At 41.6% G+C, this 18,768-nt stretch overlaps 1 protein-coding gene across 1 annotated transcript in view; it reads left to right on the top strand.

Annotated features, from left to right (window-relative positions):
- LOC309802827 (myosin-IIIa-like) overlaps positions 1-17,524 on the top strand; it is a gene marked incomplete at both ends in the record, with an annotated part of 33,600 nt that extends 16,076 nt beyond the window's left edge. The window contains 4 exons of the mRNA XM_082618717.1: positions 8,341-8,447; positions 14,520-14,560; positions 15,913-16,056; positions 17,518-17,524. Coding sequence (XP_082474843.1) covers positions 8,341-8,447; positions 14,520-14,560; positions 15,913-16,056; positions 17,518-17,524 — 299 coding nt within the window. The remainder of the gene's footprint in view (positions 1-8,340; positions 8,448-14,519; positions 14,561-15,912; positions 16,057-17,517) is intronic.
- Positions 17,525-18,768: the final 1,244 nt, after the last annotated feature.

The following is an 18,768-nucleotide window of genomic DNA, read 5'->3' as shown; positions in this document are numbered from 1 at the left end:
ATAAACAGCCCTTAAAATTCATCTTTCAAAGAAGAACCTTAGCAAACTGCTAGCTAATCTAACTAGGGATACAAGACTGCAGAATTGGAATGGGAATCCTGTAAATACGTCAGCTTAATCTTCCCCCGTGTCAGGGGGTTCACTGACAAGAGCATCCATATACAGGGCTCTAGAGAAGCCGAGAGACTGGTGGAGGGAGGGCCAAGTGCTTGCGCTCCAGTAGAGTGGACACTCTCCATCCCTCCCTACCTTGGACCTTCAGAGTCCATTCTGTACAAAATGAAGCATCTGAATAATGTTCCTGCAGCCTGTACAGGGCTTCCACACCAGGTGGGAGAAGACTAGAATGCCATCTCCAGATGTTATCTTTGCTGCCAGGCTGTCTTGTGCCACTGAAAGCTTTCTTGCCACCTCCTGTGGCCATGCCTGTGACCAGACATGTCCTTATAAGGAATAGTAGCTTTTTAAAAATATTGGTGTATTTCACCTTACCTTGATGAGAACCACCTATCTGTTGTTACAAAGTATGAGTGGGGCAGGGAGGGGGTGGGGGAGGCCAGAAACAAACTGAATGTTGCTTGTTTAAAATCAGATAGTATTCTTCTATTCTGTGTTTTTTACAGGGCAATTTGAGAAAGTGACTGAGCAGTCAATAAATAATTTTCCCAAATTTGGCTCTTTGGAAAAAAAATTAACATAGGTTTTCACCTCGAGCTATATACCCAAATATTTTTCAGATAGAGATCAATATGGTCTTGAAGAACAACCAAGAGGTAATTGGGGGGCTCTTAAATGCCACCCCTGAGTTTTCCTTATTCTCCAGTCAGGTGAGCGTGTAGTTTTGTTGTTTGTCTCCATAGTCCCATGGATGGTCGTACACAGGATGCATGCTCACAGCTCAACATGACACCCAATAGGTGGCACTCTCAAGACACTGTCAGCGTCACTGTGTGCATTCCCATATGCTTCTCACAGGGTGCCCCCCTTTATGTATGCTAGATGGCTGGGGGTGAGGACGCAACCTAACCGCATGGACCAGAGCGAAACTAACTTGCCTCTGAGGACGCTCATCCATGACCTGTGCCCAACGGGGATGACGGAAGAAAATGGCAGATACATAGTGAGCATGTCCAAGAGACAGATGGTGGTCCAGAGGGGACGTCTGTGGGTCTCACCGCACAAATAGAGCTGCATTATTCTCCTCTGTTTCTTCTGTGAGACAGGAGGGGCAGGCTGGGGGCAGCATCTTCCCCAAACCTAAGAGTGTAATTTATTGAAACACTAAATGCTCAGTTTTCAAGGTTCTTGTGCAAAGTACTCAAACCAGAGTGGCAGAAAGCTTGAAGCCCATGAGCTGTAGCATAAGGGCAGGTGGGAGTTGGCTCTAGGGCATCGGTGTTCAGTTGATAGAAAAAGAAGAGCTAAAGGAATCACTTGAGCAGTTCTGAATGGGGCTGGAGGCTGACAGCTCCCTGCTGAGAAGGTCAGAGGGAGCCTGTGAGCCAGACCACTGAACAGGCGCCTCGCCTGGCTGGAGGGCAGATGAGGTGAAAGGCAGACAGGTGGCGAACCTGACTACGGTGAATCTTACCTTTAACAAATAGCAGTGAAGATTCCTCCCTTCTAAGATTTCCTCTGGGTCCCTATATTGCTTAAAGTTCATGACTGTCCATTTGTAAATGGGAATTTACAAAAACTAAAAAATTGATTTCTTAAGGAAGATATTACAATAACGTAAGTGCATTTCTGTGCTGCTAATATCCTATTTATACATGTGATACTTTTGCAAATTATACTCTGCATGTTTACTTAAGTAAAATAGTATAATTATGATTAAAATGAGAATAATACTGAAATTCAATTTTCTAGAGCAAATATTGGCAATGAGTTTTAAATCTGTCTTCTTTCTTCTGAATGCAAAATGTTGAGATGTTTTTCCTTTCATTGCATTCCTAATCAACTCAAATGCTTAACGAAATTATTACCAGAACTACAATATAAATAAATACTTTACCTTCTGGCTATTTAATATAGCAGCAACCTTTACCAGTTAATACGTATCATGCACATCATACAAAATAGTCGCAAACCTAATTTTGCTATTGCCAGCGTTGATGCGCTGCTGGTAATTTGTGATTATAAATGTTTATGTCACTTTTGTAATTAAGGGGTTAGAACGCCGTTGGCAGGCAATGTTTGTGCTCCCCCAGAGGAACAAAAATTTAGAGGGCAAAATAAACTTAACGCCTTTCTGAAATATTTGTATGCTGATAAGCTCACAGGCAGTTTGTTCTTCAAAAATACAAAATAGCCTGGGGAAATTTAATCTGAACAGTCAGACCCTGTTGAATACATTCCTCAATAATTTTCACTTACTGGCTGCCCACGTTACATGGCCATGTCTTAAGGGAAGACACCCTTTAAGAATATTTAGCATTATCCTGGTGAAGAAAAAAGTCAACTCTGCAAGATATAAGAATTAATTGGAAATTCTGAAAATTCCACACATTTTGAGATTTTTTTATCTCTGTAGTAGGCACATTCCCTCATGCATATTTATAATTTTACATAAATGTGGCCATACCATACATTCCAGGATTCTTTTGAATGCAATATTTTTTTCATTTTCTCTTTTTTTCCTGTTTCTTCCCCCCTCCCGCCCACCGCCATTCTCCCTCTCCAACCCACATTACTCTCCCCATCAAGGAAGCTCTTATAAAACATGTGTTCTTTTATATCTTTTGCAGATGTGCATAAATGCCCTTACACACACATTCAGATATAGAGATTTTTTGTCATAATTTTATTATGCATCTTGCTTTTCTCCCTTACTACCTGAGCAGGAATCCCTGCACATCAACAGGTATAGCTAAAAATCATCCTTTTTAATAGCCATATGGTATTGCATATGAAGATCACAATAATTTATGTAACCTTTCCCCTATTGTTAGGTATTCACTTTGTTTCGATTTTTTGCCACTATGAAAAATGTTGCAGTAAACGTCTCTGAAAATGTCCTTGTATACTGATAATATTTTTATGGGATAAGCCTCCAGGGGTGGAGTAGTTGAGTTGAAAGGCATTTTGGGTTTTGATAGATTGCTTTCCTAAAAGGCCCTAAAAAGACGTTTCCTTCAACAATTTGTTTGAATTCACTTTTTCTGACATCCTGTCCAGCAGTGTTATCCTTCTTTTTAATCTTAGCTAATATGCCTGGAGTAAAATGATATTACACTGTTAATTTAATTCATATTGTCTTGTCTGCTAACAAGCTCATTTGCCTTTCATGCTTGTTGGCTTTTTGGATTTGCTCATCTTGAACTTGCTATTTACATCTTTTGCTCATTTTTCTGTTGGTCTGTATTTTGTAGTCATTTGCTACCTTTTTATGACTTCTGAGTTTTAGTTAAGACATTTGTACCCCTAGATTGTTCATGAAGTCATCCAGATTTTCTTTCAGGATGTTTGTGGGTTCCTTCATTTACATTTATCTTTGAAGAATCAGGATTTATTTTTATATCTGGTGACAATAGTGATCCAGTTAAGAAAATTATATTGAGTGTCTGCTCTTCACTTAGCACTGTGTCTCTAAGCTTAAATGGATACAGTTAGGCTTTTTAGCATCTCCAAACACCTACCACCTGTACATATCCAGTGAAAAAGCATGAAGGCATCAGCTCCTAAGGTATAATGCCCACCATCCAAAAACATATGGTCCCACTATTTTTTTAAAGTCATAGGTAAAAATAGTAAGCAGTAAGAAATATGAGATTAAGTGTTGCATTATTTTGCTAGGGCTGCCATAACAAAGTTCCACAGACTTGGGGGATTAAACAACAGAAATGTTATTTCCTCACAGCTCTGTAAGCTAGAAGTCCAAGGTCAACATGTTGGCAAGTTTGGTTTCTTCTGCGGTCTCTCCTTGGCTTATAGATGCCATCTTCTCCCTCTGTCTTCGCATGGTCTTCCTTCTGTGTGTGTCTGTGTCCTAATCTCCTCTTCTTACGAGGACACCGAGCATACTGAATTAGTGAGGCCATAGTGACCTCATTTTGAAGACCCTTTCTCCAAACACCTTCAAATTCTGAGGAACTGGGGGTTAGGACTTCACTGTATGAATTTTGAGGGTACACAATTCAGCCCATAACACGTTTCAAATAAATTGCACAGCCTGTGAGTACCGTTGACGTTCACGTGAGATGGAGATCACTGGGCCATCTGTGAAAGCTTCACGGAAGAGGCGGAGGTGGAGACATGCGTTGAAGGATGCTTAAGATTTCAGTGAGGCCATGAAAAACCTTTCTATGAGAAGATGAGAATGAGCAAAGTTACAGCTCTAAACATGGTGTGCTGGGGTTCCAGTTAGGTAACGAGGCTGACCAGAGGAGGTAGTTCATTTTGGGGGGAAGTGGGAGATAAATTGGAATGGCTGAGATTGTAAGTAACTTGGATTTAGGAGAGGTTTTGGTTTAATGAAGAAGGAAAAAAGCATCATGAATATTTGGAAAGTGAAATTTCATCGTGGTATTTAAGGAAGGAAAATCTGGTTTTCATTTGTGAGATAAAGCACAGAGCGCATTAAGACGCTGCCACGGATGTTAAATGAGCAGTTTAGCCCAGGGTGGTAGCAAGGGTAAGCAAGAATAACTAGTGGATCTGGGCTTCCCTGGTGGCGCAGTGGTTGAGAGTTCGCCTGCTGATGCAGGGGACATGGGTTCATGCCCCAGTCCGGGAAGATCCCACATGCCGCGGAGCAGCTGGGCCCGTGAGCCATGGCCGCTGAGCCTGCGCGTCCAGAGCCTGTGCTCTGCAACGGGAGAGGCCACAGCAGTGACAGGCCCGTGTACTGCAAAAAAAAAAAAAAGAAGAAGAACTAGTGGATGAGTATTAGGCATTTCAAAGAATGTGTCAAAAAAGTTGACAGAATTTGCTGATTGCCTGCTTCTAGGAAATGAAGAAGAGGAATAAGGCAAGGGTGACATCAGTATTACAAACCTGGGGGACAGAAATACAATGCCATTAAGGTTGTGGTGTACAGAATCTTAGATGGAGAAGAAAGATGACCCCTGACTCACCTGAGTCTGAGATGCAAGTATTCAATAGGGGTAGGAAATTAGGGCCGAGCTCTGGTGGATGAGAGTTTCTAGCCGAGTTATGGATTGGGAAGTCATCTGTAGGGGGTCATTGTGCAAAATACAAGGAGCTGGGAGCACCATGATTCATTCCAGGAGGCAAAGGATTGTTTACTCATCCAGCAAACTTTTATTAAGCACTTACTATGTGTCAGGCATTTCCTTAAGTGCCAGAAATACAAAGGTAAATGAGATAAGGTGTCTTGCCCTCAGAAACCTCACGCTCAGTCATGAAGGGAAGGGGTGGTCGATAATGTTAAATGGTGATGAAGTCAGAGATAATAAGGACAGAAAAGTGGCCTTTGGCTTTGGCAATAAAGTGGTCACCCTTGACTGTCTAGAAGGCAGGTTCTATAGAATCTTGGTGATAGAAATCAGATAGAATGGCAACATTTGATGAGAAAATGAAGAAAGAGCAAGACTTCCTTTATTCCCAGAATCTGTTTGTTTTTCCCTTTCGTGGCATTTATTCAGGTTCTTTGCCACCTTAAATTTAATTAATTGCGGGCCTCCCTGGTGGCGCAGTGGTTGAGAGTCCGCCTGCCGATGCAGGGGATACGGGTTCGTGCCCCGGTCTGGGAGGATCCCATATGCCGCGGAGCGGCTGGGCCCGTGAGCCATGGCCGCTGGGCCTGTGCGTCCGGAGCCTGTGCTCCGCAACGGGAGAGGCCACAACAGTGAGAGGCCCGCGTACAGCAAAAAAAAAAAAAAAAAAAAAAAAAAAAAAAAAAATTTAATTAATTGTTATTACAGTAGTAATATTCTGATATTTTAATTCAGACTTTAAATAATATTAAAGTCAAGTTACAATTTAGTCCCTGGTCACCTTTATGTTTCTAAAAACATAATAACTTGATACTATATTTTAATGTTTCTTGCCATTCAGACTCAAATAAGATATATAAGTGGATATGGCCAATACATTTAAAAATAATAAAACTTGGCAAGAGTGAATAAGAGCTGTTTATTAATCAGCCCTGGGGCTTCCCTGGTGGCGCAGTGGTTGAGAGTCCACCTGCCGAGGCAGGGGACACGAGTTCGTGCCCCGGTCCGGGAAGATCCCACATGCCGCGGAGCGGCTGGGCCCGTGAGCCATGGCCGCTGAGCCTGTGTGTCCGGAGCCTGTGCTCCGCGATGGGAGAGGCCACAACAGTGAGAGGCCCGCGTACCGCAAAAAAAAAAAAAAAAAAAAAAAAAAATCAGCGCTGGGAGAGAGGATAAATAAGGAGAAGGAAAATAATAAAAGACCACTGTTTTTTGTGGTGGCGAAAATTCAGGTTTTACCATCTTTCCTCGCACCTGTGATGGTCTAAGACAGGATTCGGCTAGGGCTCCGGTATCTGGATTCCCTCCACCTCCTCTGTCTACTCCTTTGGAGGAAAAGCGAGAGAGAGAATGGGAGATGAACCTCCAGGGATTGGTTGGAAAAGTACATTTACTCCTCCTATCTATAACTGATCTCTAATAACGTGGTCTCATTAACAAAGATCCCGTTTTCTTTTGTTTTATTCTAAAAAGGACGGTAATGAATGATTCTCCTGGTTTGCACTGTTCCATGCCTTACACCACGATGACATACTCCCAACTAGCTGATCTATCTTTGTCATCCAGCAATTTCCCATAAATTTTAAAATGAATGAGTTGGATAATGTTAGGATATGAATGCTCTTGTGATAAATATGTTCACACAGTGAGCTGGCGCTGGGACTAGGAAGTTAGGCATCTGTGAGTCTCCATCCTGGTTGGAGCGGTCTTACGCTGCCAGTCAAGGCTGCTTACACGTAGTAAGTATGGAGCATTCATTGATTTGATAGATTTGACTTGATCTGATTAGAATCGTTTGGAACAATTCAGTTCCTCTGTGTATTTCTATCTCTGAGGATTAGGAATTATTGTTGCCCCATTATTATATGCAATAATGATCCATTGATGCCCTTAAAGTCCGGCTAAGAAATGTGTGCTCAGATATCTGTTGAATGTAAGCCATTCTCCAGTAAGCACCCATACCCCACTCCCAGCCCAACCCTGATATATTTATCACAAATGCACTTAGGGGATGGGGTGGTCAAGAATCATGAAAAATAGACAGAAATTGTTTGTAAGCGGCCTATTAACTCTGTAGACATAAAGCCACTTGTAACAAGCACTGACAGCAAAGCGTGAAGATCATCAGAAATGCTGATGATGTTGCTGCGGATTTGAGAACTTGGCTCTATCAAAGAAAGAGCAGGGAGAAGAGGACAAACCTAATTCTTTCTTGGCCGAGGTTTTTAAAGTCCAATCTGAACATTCTAATAGTTTGAGATTCTAAATACTGGTGAATATTTGTCCAGCCTGCGGTTGAGCTGTCTCTTGGCTTGGGTCATAATATGAGGTGGTACTTTAAAAATGAGGATCATGCAGTGTTTGGATGGATGGATGGATGGATGGATGGATGGATGGATGGATGGATGGATGGGTCACTCTGTAGTGCCAGTGACAGGGGGAGGCAAGGAGACAACAAGATGCTATGAGCATAATCCTCCTTTCTAGAGATGTTATGGCAGCTTTGTCTGCTCGCTCCATCCACCCTCAGCTGCCATTACACATTATCAAACTGTGCATTTCTTTTCTTCCCTGTCTTCTCTTCCCCTTACTTCTCAAAATCCTAGACCACCAGACAATCGGAAGGAAACACATGATGAAGAATATAATAAGGTTTTGTGGGGGGAACAAAGGAATTTCCTCTTTCTCCCAGTTTTTGCCCCCGTTGTATGTATATAATTTGTTTTGTTTTTTGGGGTTTTTTTTAATAAATTTTTATTTATTTAATTTTTGGTTGCAGTGGGTCTTCATTGCTGCGCACGGGCTTTCTCTAGTTGCGGTGAGCAGGGCTACTCTTCACTGCGGTGCGGTGGCTTCTCTTGTTGCGGAGCCCAGGCTCTAGGCATGTGGGCTTCAGTAGTTGTGGCACGTGGGCTCAGTAGTTGTGGCTCACAGGCTCTAGAGTGCAGGCTCAATAGTTGTGGCGCACGGGCTTAGTTGCTCTGCGGCATGTGGGATCTTCCCGGACCAGGGCTCAAACCTGTGTCCCCTGCATTGGCAGGCAGATTCTTAACCACTGCACCACCAGGGAAGCCCTATAATTTGTTATTTAACACAAAGGGTAAACAGTGCTTGATACTAGCCTTTGTAACTGAGTGCTTGTTTATGATCACCTTTCTTGTAGGTATCTCCAAAGGAGAGGGGCCAAAAATATTGAGACCCCCAAGGCGGCCCCGGAAACCCAAAACACTAAATAACCCTGAAGACTCCACGTACTATTCTCTCCTACATGTAAGTGGCTCACTTTCATTATCAGGTAGGAGCCGTAGCACCCCTAACAACCAGCGTGGAAACCGACCACACTAGTCCCGTCAAAAGGGAGGGCTTTGCAAAGGAGATGCCCCTCGGTTTCTGCTTACCTGCCCCTCCCTTGGCTGACAGTCTGGGCACTTGGCTGTCCTCCAACCCCTCTTCCTCAGGGTCCACACCTCTCCCGCAGCCCTGTAACCCCTGTGCCCTCCCAGCAGTTTTCTCTTCTGGTCCTGTAATCTGAGCTGCTGTGCAAATATCAACCCAGAAAGAGCAGGGCATCACAGCAGGAGCTCTCCAGGGAGGAACCTTAGCGTAAATGGCCGGGGAGAAGGAAGGAGGAGGAAGAGACGTTTATTGAGCACCTTTTAAATTCCAGGCCTAGAGTGAGGTGTGTTCACACACATGGTGAGATCGAATCTGAGAGCCTGGAGGGTGGCATCCCCATCTCACAGATCAGGATCCTGAGACACGGATAAGGCACCTCTTAGCTGTCGGGGCCATTAATTGTACTGAGGTCTTCTGGTTTCCCAGCTCCTGTTGACTCACGGGGAGCAGCCTGGGAGCTCTCGGCATCACCCCTGCCAGCCTGCCCTCCCTCTAGGTTCCTGTTCTCTGTGAATGCCACCAGCATCTGCCCGGTTACCTAAACCAGCAAAACTGCGAGGCACCCTGAATCTTGCCTGCTGCTCAGTCATGCTAAAGTGTGACTTCTCCCCACAAAGTCTCACTCCGATTCATCTTCTGCTTCTGGCCTCACGGCAGCTACTCTATTTCAGACCATCTCATTCCTCACCTGGAGTAGCTCAGGCCCCACCTAACTGCTTCTAATCTCAGCCTCTGCAAGCCATACCAGAACATTTCTCTAAACCATAAATTTGATTGTGTTCCTCCCTGGAGAGTCCCTTTAATGGTTCGGCAACTCTTGCATCAAGTGCAGACTCCTTCCTTATGGGACCCAGGACCACTCTTCGCCCCCGTGCCCACTGGCCAGAGTTAACTGCTGGCACCTCTGCCAGTGCGTGGCCTCCCACGCTCCTGAGTCCTTTGTACCTGCTGGTCCTTCCATTTACAATACTTATTCCCTCTCTCACTTCCTGCTGCCACAGTGAAGACAGCAACAACCTTCCATGTCCCTACAGAGCCCAGAGAATGTTTCCCATGAGTTGGAATTAAGTCCCCCACCTCCCCAGCAATACATGAAGGTTGACTTGCAAATCAGCCATCTCCCAGTCCTCTCCCTTCTCTCTGCTGATTTCTCTCCAGTGTCTTTGGAAGGATTCTCTTTCCCTTGGTGTTGCCTAGGATTCAATCTTAGATTCTCTTCTCATCTCATTGCCTTCGGACAGTCTCATCAGCTGCCATGACATCAGTTTCTACTGATTCCTGAATCCTGGCCTCTGGCTCAGATTCTCCCTCTGACTCCAAACTCAAATATCAGAATACCTAGTGTTTGTTTTACGTATTCCACATGATTCACAAAGGCAGTCATACGTATATATACATTCACCTATATAATATGGGTACATACACACACACCTCCCTATATACTATGGGTATGTACACACACACCTCCCTATATACTATGGGTACGTACACACACACCTCCCTATATACTGTGGGATGCACACACACACCTTCCTATATACCATGGGTACATACACCCTTTTATACTATAGATACATATGCACACACTTATATACTATGGGTACCTACACATATCCATCTAAAATACACAATTAAATGGTTTTCAGTATAATCACAGAGTTGTACAACCATCACCACAGTCAATTTTACTTATTTTTTAATTTATTTTCAAAACAATTTTAATTGAACTATAGTTGATTTATAATGTTGTATTAGTTTCAGGTATACAGCAGACTGATTGAGCTATATATATATATATAGCTGATTCACAAATGAGTCCCTGCCCCCAAGAAGCTTACTTTGTCATTGTACTATTATTTTTAAAATGAGTATAACGTGTTTTCATGCATCTTAATTTATCAGTGACTGGAAACCTTTTTATAACCCTGAGTCTTGAAATCTGTGGCTTCAGTGAAACATAGAAAACTAGTATATTATTTGAAGTGAAAACACACCATGGGTTCATATTTATCTGGCCTTTACCCAGATTTGGGGTGTTACACGTAAGTGAAATTTATAGCTGTGATGGAGCCCTATCCCCTTTAACCATCAAAACATTCTCTGTACTTTTAAATGGTTTTCACAAACATCCTTCTCAAATACATTATACTGCACATTTTAAACCTTTTCTTCATGACCCAGGTCACCGTAGTGAGCAAAAATGTTTGTACTTTATTCAGAACTATGCTTATCAGAGAGGCTCCCTGACAGACGTATCTAACGTAGCACCTGTCTCTCTGTATCTTCCTGGCCCTACTTAATTTTTCTTCACAGCAGGTATAGATATGTATCTGCTTGTCTCCTGGCTGACTCTCTCCTGTGGACTAGAAGCTTCTGGAAGGCAGGGACTTTGCTCACTCTTATGGCCCCACTGTTGCTCGTCATGAGACTATTTGCTAAATAACACACAACTTACTTTAGACGAGGCTCTCAGGCTGCCGAGCTGTGGACAAGACACCCCTTATGCTTGCCCGACACGAGCAGCTGTGCTGACAGATGTCTCACCTATTAATATAGCGTTCATTTCTCCTTGGATGTCACCACTTAGTATGGTCATTCCGACTGCCTTAACATCAATACTAGCTCTCTTCTATGATTTGATGCTCTTAATCTCCTACATCTGGCGAATGTTGTTGTTGTCGTGTCCAAAATAAGAGTAAGCTGAAGCTTAGAAACGTGGCTGTGGAGGAGAGAACATTAGCTGAACACTCACGCCCCACTGTCACAGCGTGTGGTGTCTGCTCTAACACGTAGAAGCTGTGCAGCCATCAGCAAAATGACTCCATGCCAACAGCTTCCTCAAGAAGTGAGTAATGGACCCCGTCACATCACAAGTCCCTTCTGGTCCCATTATTTTTCTGGGCCCTTCCCTCAATCACAGCAGTAGGTGGTTTGGCCACTCCCAGGTCCCTTTTTTGTTATGTCTACATTTTGGCTACCCTCTTCATCCTTGCGAAGGCCTCTGAATACATTATATATTCGTGTATTTCCAAAAGGGAAGTAAGACTGAGTCCGCCATGATGTAATGGTGAATTTTAAAGTCTTACGATAAAATGTATTTCTTTATGTCAGGTGGGAGGGAGAGGGAGTGAGATGCAGTGACTGAGGAATGGCTTCTTCAGTCCTCTGAGCTCAGCCCTCTGTCTTTCAAAGGCCTCCTCAAGAAACCTCCTCACTGGATATCTCCTCTGTAAGTCATCTCTGTTTCCTTGTCTTTCTCTCTTCTTTACTCTAGTTTGATAAGAAACTGCCATAGGACATTTGCTTCTTTTTTTGCATTTAAAATTTCAGGTTTGTAATTTGTCATATCAAAACTCTGATTGCAAACATCATTGGTGTTAGTAATTCAGGCATATCTCATTTTATTGTGCTTCACAGGTACTGCTTTTTCTTTTTTTCTTTTTTCTTTTTTTACAAATTGAAGGTTTGTCACAACCCTGCATTCAGCAAGTCTATTGGCACCATTTTCCCAACAGCATTTGCTCACTTCCTGTCTCTGTCTCTTGGTAATTCTTGTAGTATTTCAAACCCTCCACCGGCAGTTTTATGGCATTTCTAGCAATAAAGTATTTTTAAAATAAGGTATGCATTTTTTTAGACATAATGCTATGGCACACTTAATAGACTATAATAGAGTGTAAACGTAACTTTTATATGCACTGGGAAACCAAATAAATGTGTGTGACTTGCTTTATTGCAGTGGCCTGGAACCAAACCTGCAATATCTCCGAGGTGTGTGTGTAAATGCTCCTGATATAAAGTCCTGTGTGATAAAATTCATATTAAATCCTCTTCCAGGAAATGCAATATCCTTCTTCATGATCAATAATGCCATTTCATACATCCCTTTAGCCCTAGAGCCTAGGGGACTGAGAGACAACTTAATGTAAAGCTCTATCTTAACACTCATTTCTTTTTCCCTCTATGTTCCTTATTTACAACTCCTATTTTATTACCTTGATTACATAATTGCTTCTATTATAAACCATCTTAAATAATTTTTGGAAAAATATATCATTGAATTACATTTCATTAGACTATTCTAGCACAGGCAAGAGAGAACTAAGCCCAGACAGTATTTACTCTTCTAAGAATTCCTGTAACTGAGAACCAACTTGTACACACCATCTCCCAGATGGAAATGCTGATCCAGAATAAAAAGGGGTCCTCGCCAGGGTGGAACGTTATTTGATTCTTGGTTGTAGAAAGGGGATCTCTGTTAATCAGCATTATTTTGGATTATAGAAAATGGTTATCAAGGACAAGAGAGACATTTCTTTCAGATAATGGATCAAGGAGGCAGGACCTCTCCTATTAAAGCAACCACCACAGCAAACACCACCCTGCTCCCAGGGATCATTAACTGAACTGCTAGGGGCCGTTGTGCCTATGCTGGTAATTGCATTATTTGTAAGCACCTTCTAGCCTAGGGCACTGGCTCAAGAATGTGAAATAACAGGAAACGGGAAGGAGGACAGGAATGTAATTGGTGTCCTGCCCCTAACATTGTTACTTCCTGAATGGTCCACTCCCAGACTTGGTGCAGGAAAGCATTCACTGCCACCTCATCCACCCACTAAAATACCAATGATAAGAATAAAAGAAACTATGAACTATTTGCCTCATCTAACATTTTAAGTTATTACAAATGATAAATTATGAGAAAAAATGATTCAGTATGTCTAAGGATAACTTGGGAAAACGCTAGATATTTACAAACCATTGTTTTTTATTTTTATTTATTTATTTTTTTGTGGTACGCGGGCCTCTCACTGTTGTGGCCTCTCCCGTTGCGGAGCACAGGTTCCAGGAGCACAGGCTCCGGATGCGCAGGCTCAGCGGCCATGGCTCACAGGCCCAGCCGCTCCGCGGCATGTGGGATTTTCCCGGACTGGGGCATGAACCTGTGTCCCCTGCATCAGCAGGCGGACTCTCAACCACTGCGCCAGCAGGGAGGCCCACAAACCATTATTAATTGCCATTTTTATTATCTTGCACTTTTATGGTGCCACCCAACTTGATACTTGCATTAGGGTTGCCACAATTACAATATCTTAAGCTTGTTCACGGTGAGTGTGGTATTTGTTTTCTCAGCCTAAAAGACATATATCTTCTTTTCAACATGTAAATATAGGAGTTCAAATGCATTGAGCTAGAACACAGTGAAACACATGACTAATGTCACAATACAAAAGAGAATACTGCTTTGTATGTAAGATGAAATGAAATACCACTTTGTGTGTTCAAATTGAATGACTGATTAAAATATATCTAGTTATTTCTATACTTAAACATTCTAAAGTGTGCCGTGATACATCAAATTCCCAATTATGAAAAAACATGTTGCAGTGAACATATGTGTCATCCATGCTGCTACTTTTATGCCATAAGTGGGCTCCTATAGGTTCATGAGTCAGATTTCCATCCTTCTGTGTCCTGTTGCAGCTGCCCTACCTCTCCACCCATCTGCTTTACCTGCAGACAAGGATGACATCAAAGCGGCCTAATTAACCTGCCTAAATACAACTACATTTGTGATAGAGAGATAGACTTTCCAGAAAGTCTGACATTTTGTCCCCATTTGTAGGTAGATACACGTTATGTAATCTTGTGTAGACGGGTCACCACTGTGTGGTAAACTCTTTTTTTATATGGGATGCAAAGATTAATTTCATTCCTGGCCTGGTTAAAAAAAAAACAACACAAATTCATAATTAGTAAAACTTGAGTAAATTAAAATTTTTAATTGAGTAAAATTTCTTTAGATTGTAAATATATTTTATCCACTTGCTTATTTCTAAATCAGCTTTATAGGAATAAATTTATATGTTAATACTATAGTAATATATAAATTAATCTTAAGATCATAATATATAGAGTCTTTTTTAATTATTCTATTCTGTTTAGAAGTCAATCCAAGAAGAAAAACGAAGATCAAGGAAAGATAGGTAATTATTATGTCTAACTTTTAATGTCATCTTATCAAACCAAAATATAAATCCATATGTTCAAATTATGATTAAAAACCACCCATTTTATGTGGATAGATTTTGGGAAGTAGTGTGCTCTCAATACATTTATATTATAAATATGAGGTTTATATGTAATTTATAAGATCTTACCTATCGGAAATATACTGAGATAACACAGTGCAAGTTATTTCCTGAGAACTCAAACAGTTTTTAATAAATTGTACCGTCCAGTACGGAAATTTGCTTTTCTTGTCCCATTAATATGGTTTTGATTGAGCAGTTTGAGCATGCTCATGTTCATGAACTTTCTTTCCCCGAACTCTTTGTACTTTTTTGTTCTTCAAGACAAGCTAAATCACTTTTTATAATGTTTATGTGTTTGTTAGGAAGATGAGGTTTATGTCACCTACGTGTGTGGCCCACTTCTGTTCACACTATTCCCCTTTCCCTGTAACATTTCAGCCCACCAGTGCTTTTATACTCTTTTAATATTATATTTCAAGCAACTAATTTCCGGACAGTGCTCAAAACAATTGAGGGTTCTTCTATTAAGGATGAGTGGACACAGAGTTCCTGATTTATGAATCAGTGGCATTCTGAAAGTTCATTTACAGATTGGTATCTTAACTTGAAAATCACTTTTCCCCAAAGTACTGTAACACCCAGTAGTTTTTCAGACTTACACCTGTTGACCTTAGATGAAGTTCCATCAGACCAGAGATACCAAGCACCACAGGAACCATAGTGTAGTTTGACTAGATCCAAGAATGAAAATGGTTGAGGACACACCCGTGTGTGTGTTGTGTGCAGAAATTAAAATCTAGCACAGAAATTAATCCCCTAAAGACAAAGGGGTAGGGAAGGACAGAAAGTTACCTGTGAAGGAAGTAAGGTAAGATCATGACACATGGTGTGCCTCAGTGGGCTGGTAAAATTGGGAAATGCTTGCGTTAGTACATAAGGGTCAGCTTTCCTCATGGTGGCCCAAGGGTCAGTTGTGAGTCCTGATGTAGACTGGCCAAATGAGCATTATAATCACCGGCTATCTAGTAACTGCTAGTTTTGTGCCAAGTTGAATGTGGTAGAACTTGGAAAAGCTGTTCCAGCAGCTAATGCCCTCTTAAAGGTAAGAAGTGAGGGGTTTGTTTTTCTTTTTAATTTATGGTATATACTGTTTTTGCACATTTCAAGACCTCTCTCATTCCTATTGACATACATGTGTTACTGCTTAATTATCGTAAATACTTTAAACAAAGAAAACAAGTATCTTGTAAGTTTAAGTGAGTAGACAGCTTGATACTGTGGTGTGTTTATGTGTTCATTTGCAGTCAGGGAAAATTATTAGATTTGGAAGATTTCTATTATAAGGAAATTTTGCCCAGTCATCCTGGACCAGAGGAACACAACCTTAGTTTAAGAGAACGAAGACAACAGCAAGAACTCCAGAAACAATGTTTTAAAGCTGATGAAAGGTAATAAACGTACGTTGAAGTATAGCATTTTCAATTTTATACTCACCATTCCATTTCTGAAGCATTTTCATTTATGTATGGACTAATGACAAAGCATTCTTACTGAGCATTGAATCTTATGATTGATGTGTTGTTTAAAAGTAAAATCATAAGGATTATGGTAGGGTAATCAGACATCCCAGTTTTTCTAGCACAATCCCAGTTTTTACCTGTTTTCTTGGTGTAATCAAGATCACTCCCTTTTAAAAGTTCTTTGGTTTGGATGATAAATTATATGGTCATACTATATAATTATAAACAATATCTGTGTTTAATAATATCCAAAACCTGTGTTTAAGCTCTAACCAGTGTGATTTTATTTACTTATTGGTTTCTTGATTATGCTGTGTAATTTCTCAGAATCAGTGATGTCAGACCAAAAAAAAAAAATTGGGGAGAAATATTCATGCAGAAATATGTATTTTGGATTTGATTTTCACTTTGCCACCAACTTTGTTTGACATTTAACTTAAACCATTTGTAGTTTACTTACTACTTTGGGAATGTTTTTTTCTTTCCCCAAAAAATGCTTTGTAAAGTTTTGAAATTGAGGGCACATGATAAGATGGACATGTGGTATATGAGAAATGGGAGCAGCACCAGGCAATGAAAAGCTGTTTCTCCAAAATCCTAAGTGAACCCCCTGTCAGCCCAGGGCACGCAGACCCCCCCATAGCTGCCTCTTTTACAGTGTGCTGTGTGGTTAAGAGAAGAGGCTTTGGAGCGAGATGGTCTTAGATTTGGGTCCCGATTCTGCCACTTAGTAGCTGAGTGACCTTGCCGTGTTACTAGACCTCTTTAAGCTTTCGTTTTCACATCTGCAAAAGGATTTACTAGTTGCCTCGCCGTGTTGTTGGAGAGATTAAATGAAACAATGAATGCGGGGCGCTTAATGCGAGACATGGCTCCGGGGAGGTGTTCCATAAATGGTGGCCGTCATCATCTTTATTTGCTTGTCCAGAACTGACCTGAACTATGATTTGTGCCCCTTGTCTCCAAAAGAAGATGTATTCTTCCATCTTGGAGCTTAGAGATGTTCTGGTCCAACCACAGAGTTCTATGTGGGAGAATACCAAGTGCCCGAGAGATTAAGGGACTTGCCTGAAGTCCCACACTGAGTGAGTGAACTAAAATCCAAGGGCTTTCACTCCTTGCTCAAATGGCTTCTCACTGACGCACCTGCTTCCCGTTTTAACAAGCCAGTCTGCCTCCCCTCAGGCGTGTTCTCCCCTCCCCACAGCGGCAGGCACACATCTGCTGTGACCGTGTCCACTCCCTGGTATTCCAGCAGCGTCTGTGGATGTCGGGGCAGTTCCCTAGACTGGAAGCTGGGAGCTCACCTCAGCGGAGCGCTCGCTCGCGGTGTGCTAGGCTGTGCTCTTATCCTGTAACCTTTGCTCTTATCTCATTTAACCCTCACAGGAGCTAGCGAGATGGTTACTCTCCTTGCCCTATTTTACAGATGAGGAAGCTAAGCCTGCTTAGTTTCATACTGCAAACAGTCACCTAGATAATAAATGATGGGGTTAGAATTTGAACACAGGCCTTTTTGAATTTAGAGCTGATAACCTTTAGCACCCACGCTGGGTGCTTGAGGAGGGAGTAATGCAGTTGTGCCCAAGATACGATCCTTATAACTGTATCTGAGGATCTGGACTCCAGAGAGAAAGGATTCTTATCTAACCATGCAGACAGGTAACTCCAAGGTGGGATATTTCTAAACTAAGGAAGATTAAAGAGACAAAATAACCAAGTGCAGTAGGTCAACCTTGATAGGATCTTGGCTTTAAAATAGAAAACAAAAACAAAACAGAAAAACAGCTCTAAAGGACCTTTTGGGACAATTAGAGAAACTTCAGGCCAAGCTATATGTTGGAAGATGTTATTGTAGAAAGAATATTTTATATATCTTATTACATTATTGAATTATGATCTAATAAATATTATATATTTATCCTATATAGAAATATATAGTACATATTTTATATAAATGCTAATACATTCTGATAAAATATTTATATATATTATATAATACATACTCTCTATATAGTGTGTTCAGATAAATATATCTATATATATACATATATACATATATATATGAACCTGCACACACACACACACACACACACACACCACCCAAGTACACCAGAAAGGTATGAGCAGGTCTGGGAATCAGGGACAAAAGCAAGGATGATTTGAGTGTCTCATGAATTTGAATGAATGAAAACAAGCGCAAGGTAGTCAGTGATAACATGGATGACTGTCCTTGTAGCTAAGACCAAACCTTCCCGTTGTGCACTGAATCCTAGTCCTTCCATGTCCACCAGAACATTGTCCTGCAACTGTCCCCTCTCTCTTCTGCACCTTGAATGTTTGTTCTCTTTACCAAATCATTTCTGACAGCCTGCGAACATGATCCAACTGGACGCATCATAAAAAGTACCCTTGACTCGATCTGGAAGTCATCCTTGACTTTCCAGAGCACCCGTATTCCTGCTCTTCATTACAGCAGAAGAGTAGATAGATGGGCGAGATCCTACCTCCTCCTGGGCCTCTCTTCCCATCCTTTCTTGAGCCACCATACTCGAGTTTCCATTCCCATCACTCCATGGAAACTGTCCCTGTCAAGGTCACCATATCCAGTGATGATTCTCAATCCTTATGTCACCCTAT

The sequence above is a fragment of the Mesoplodon mirus genome (assembly GCF_964341445.2).
Source record: "Mesoplodon mirus genome assembly, chromosome: 4".
Lineage (NCBI taxonomy): Eukaryota > Metazoa > Chordata > Mammalia > Artiodactyla > Ziphiidae > Mesoplodon > Mesoplodon mirus.
This window is presented reverse-complemented; position numbering and strand designations above follow the sequence as displayed.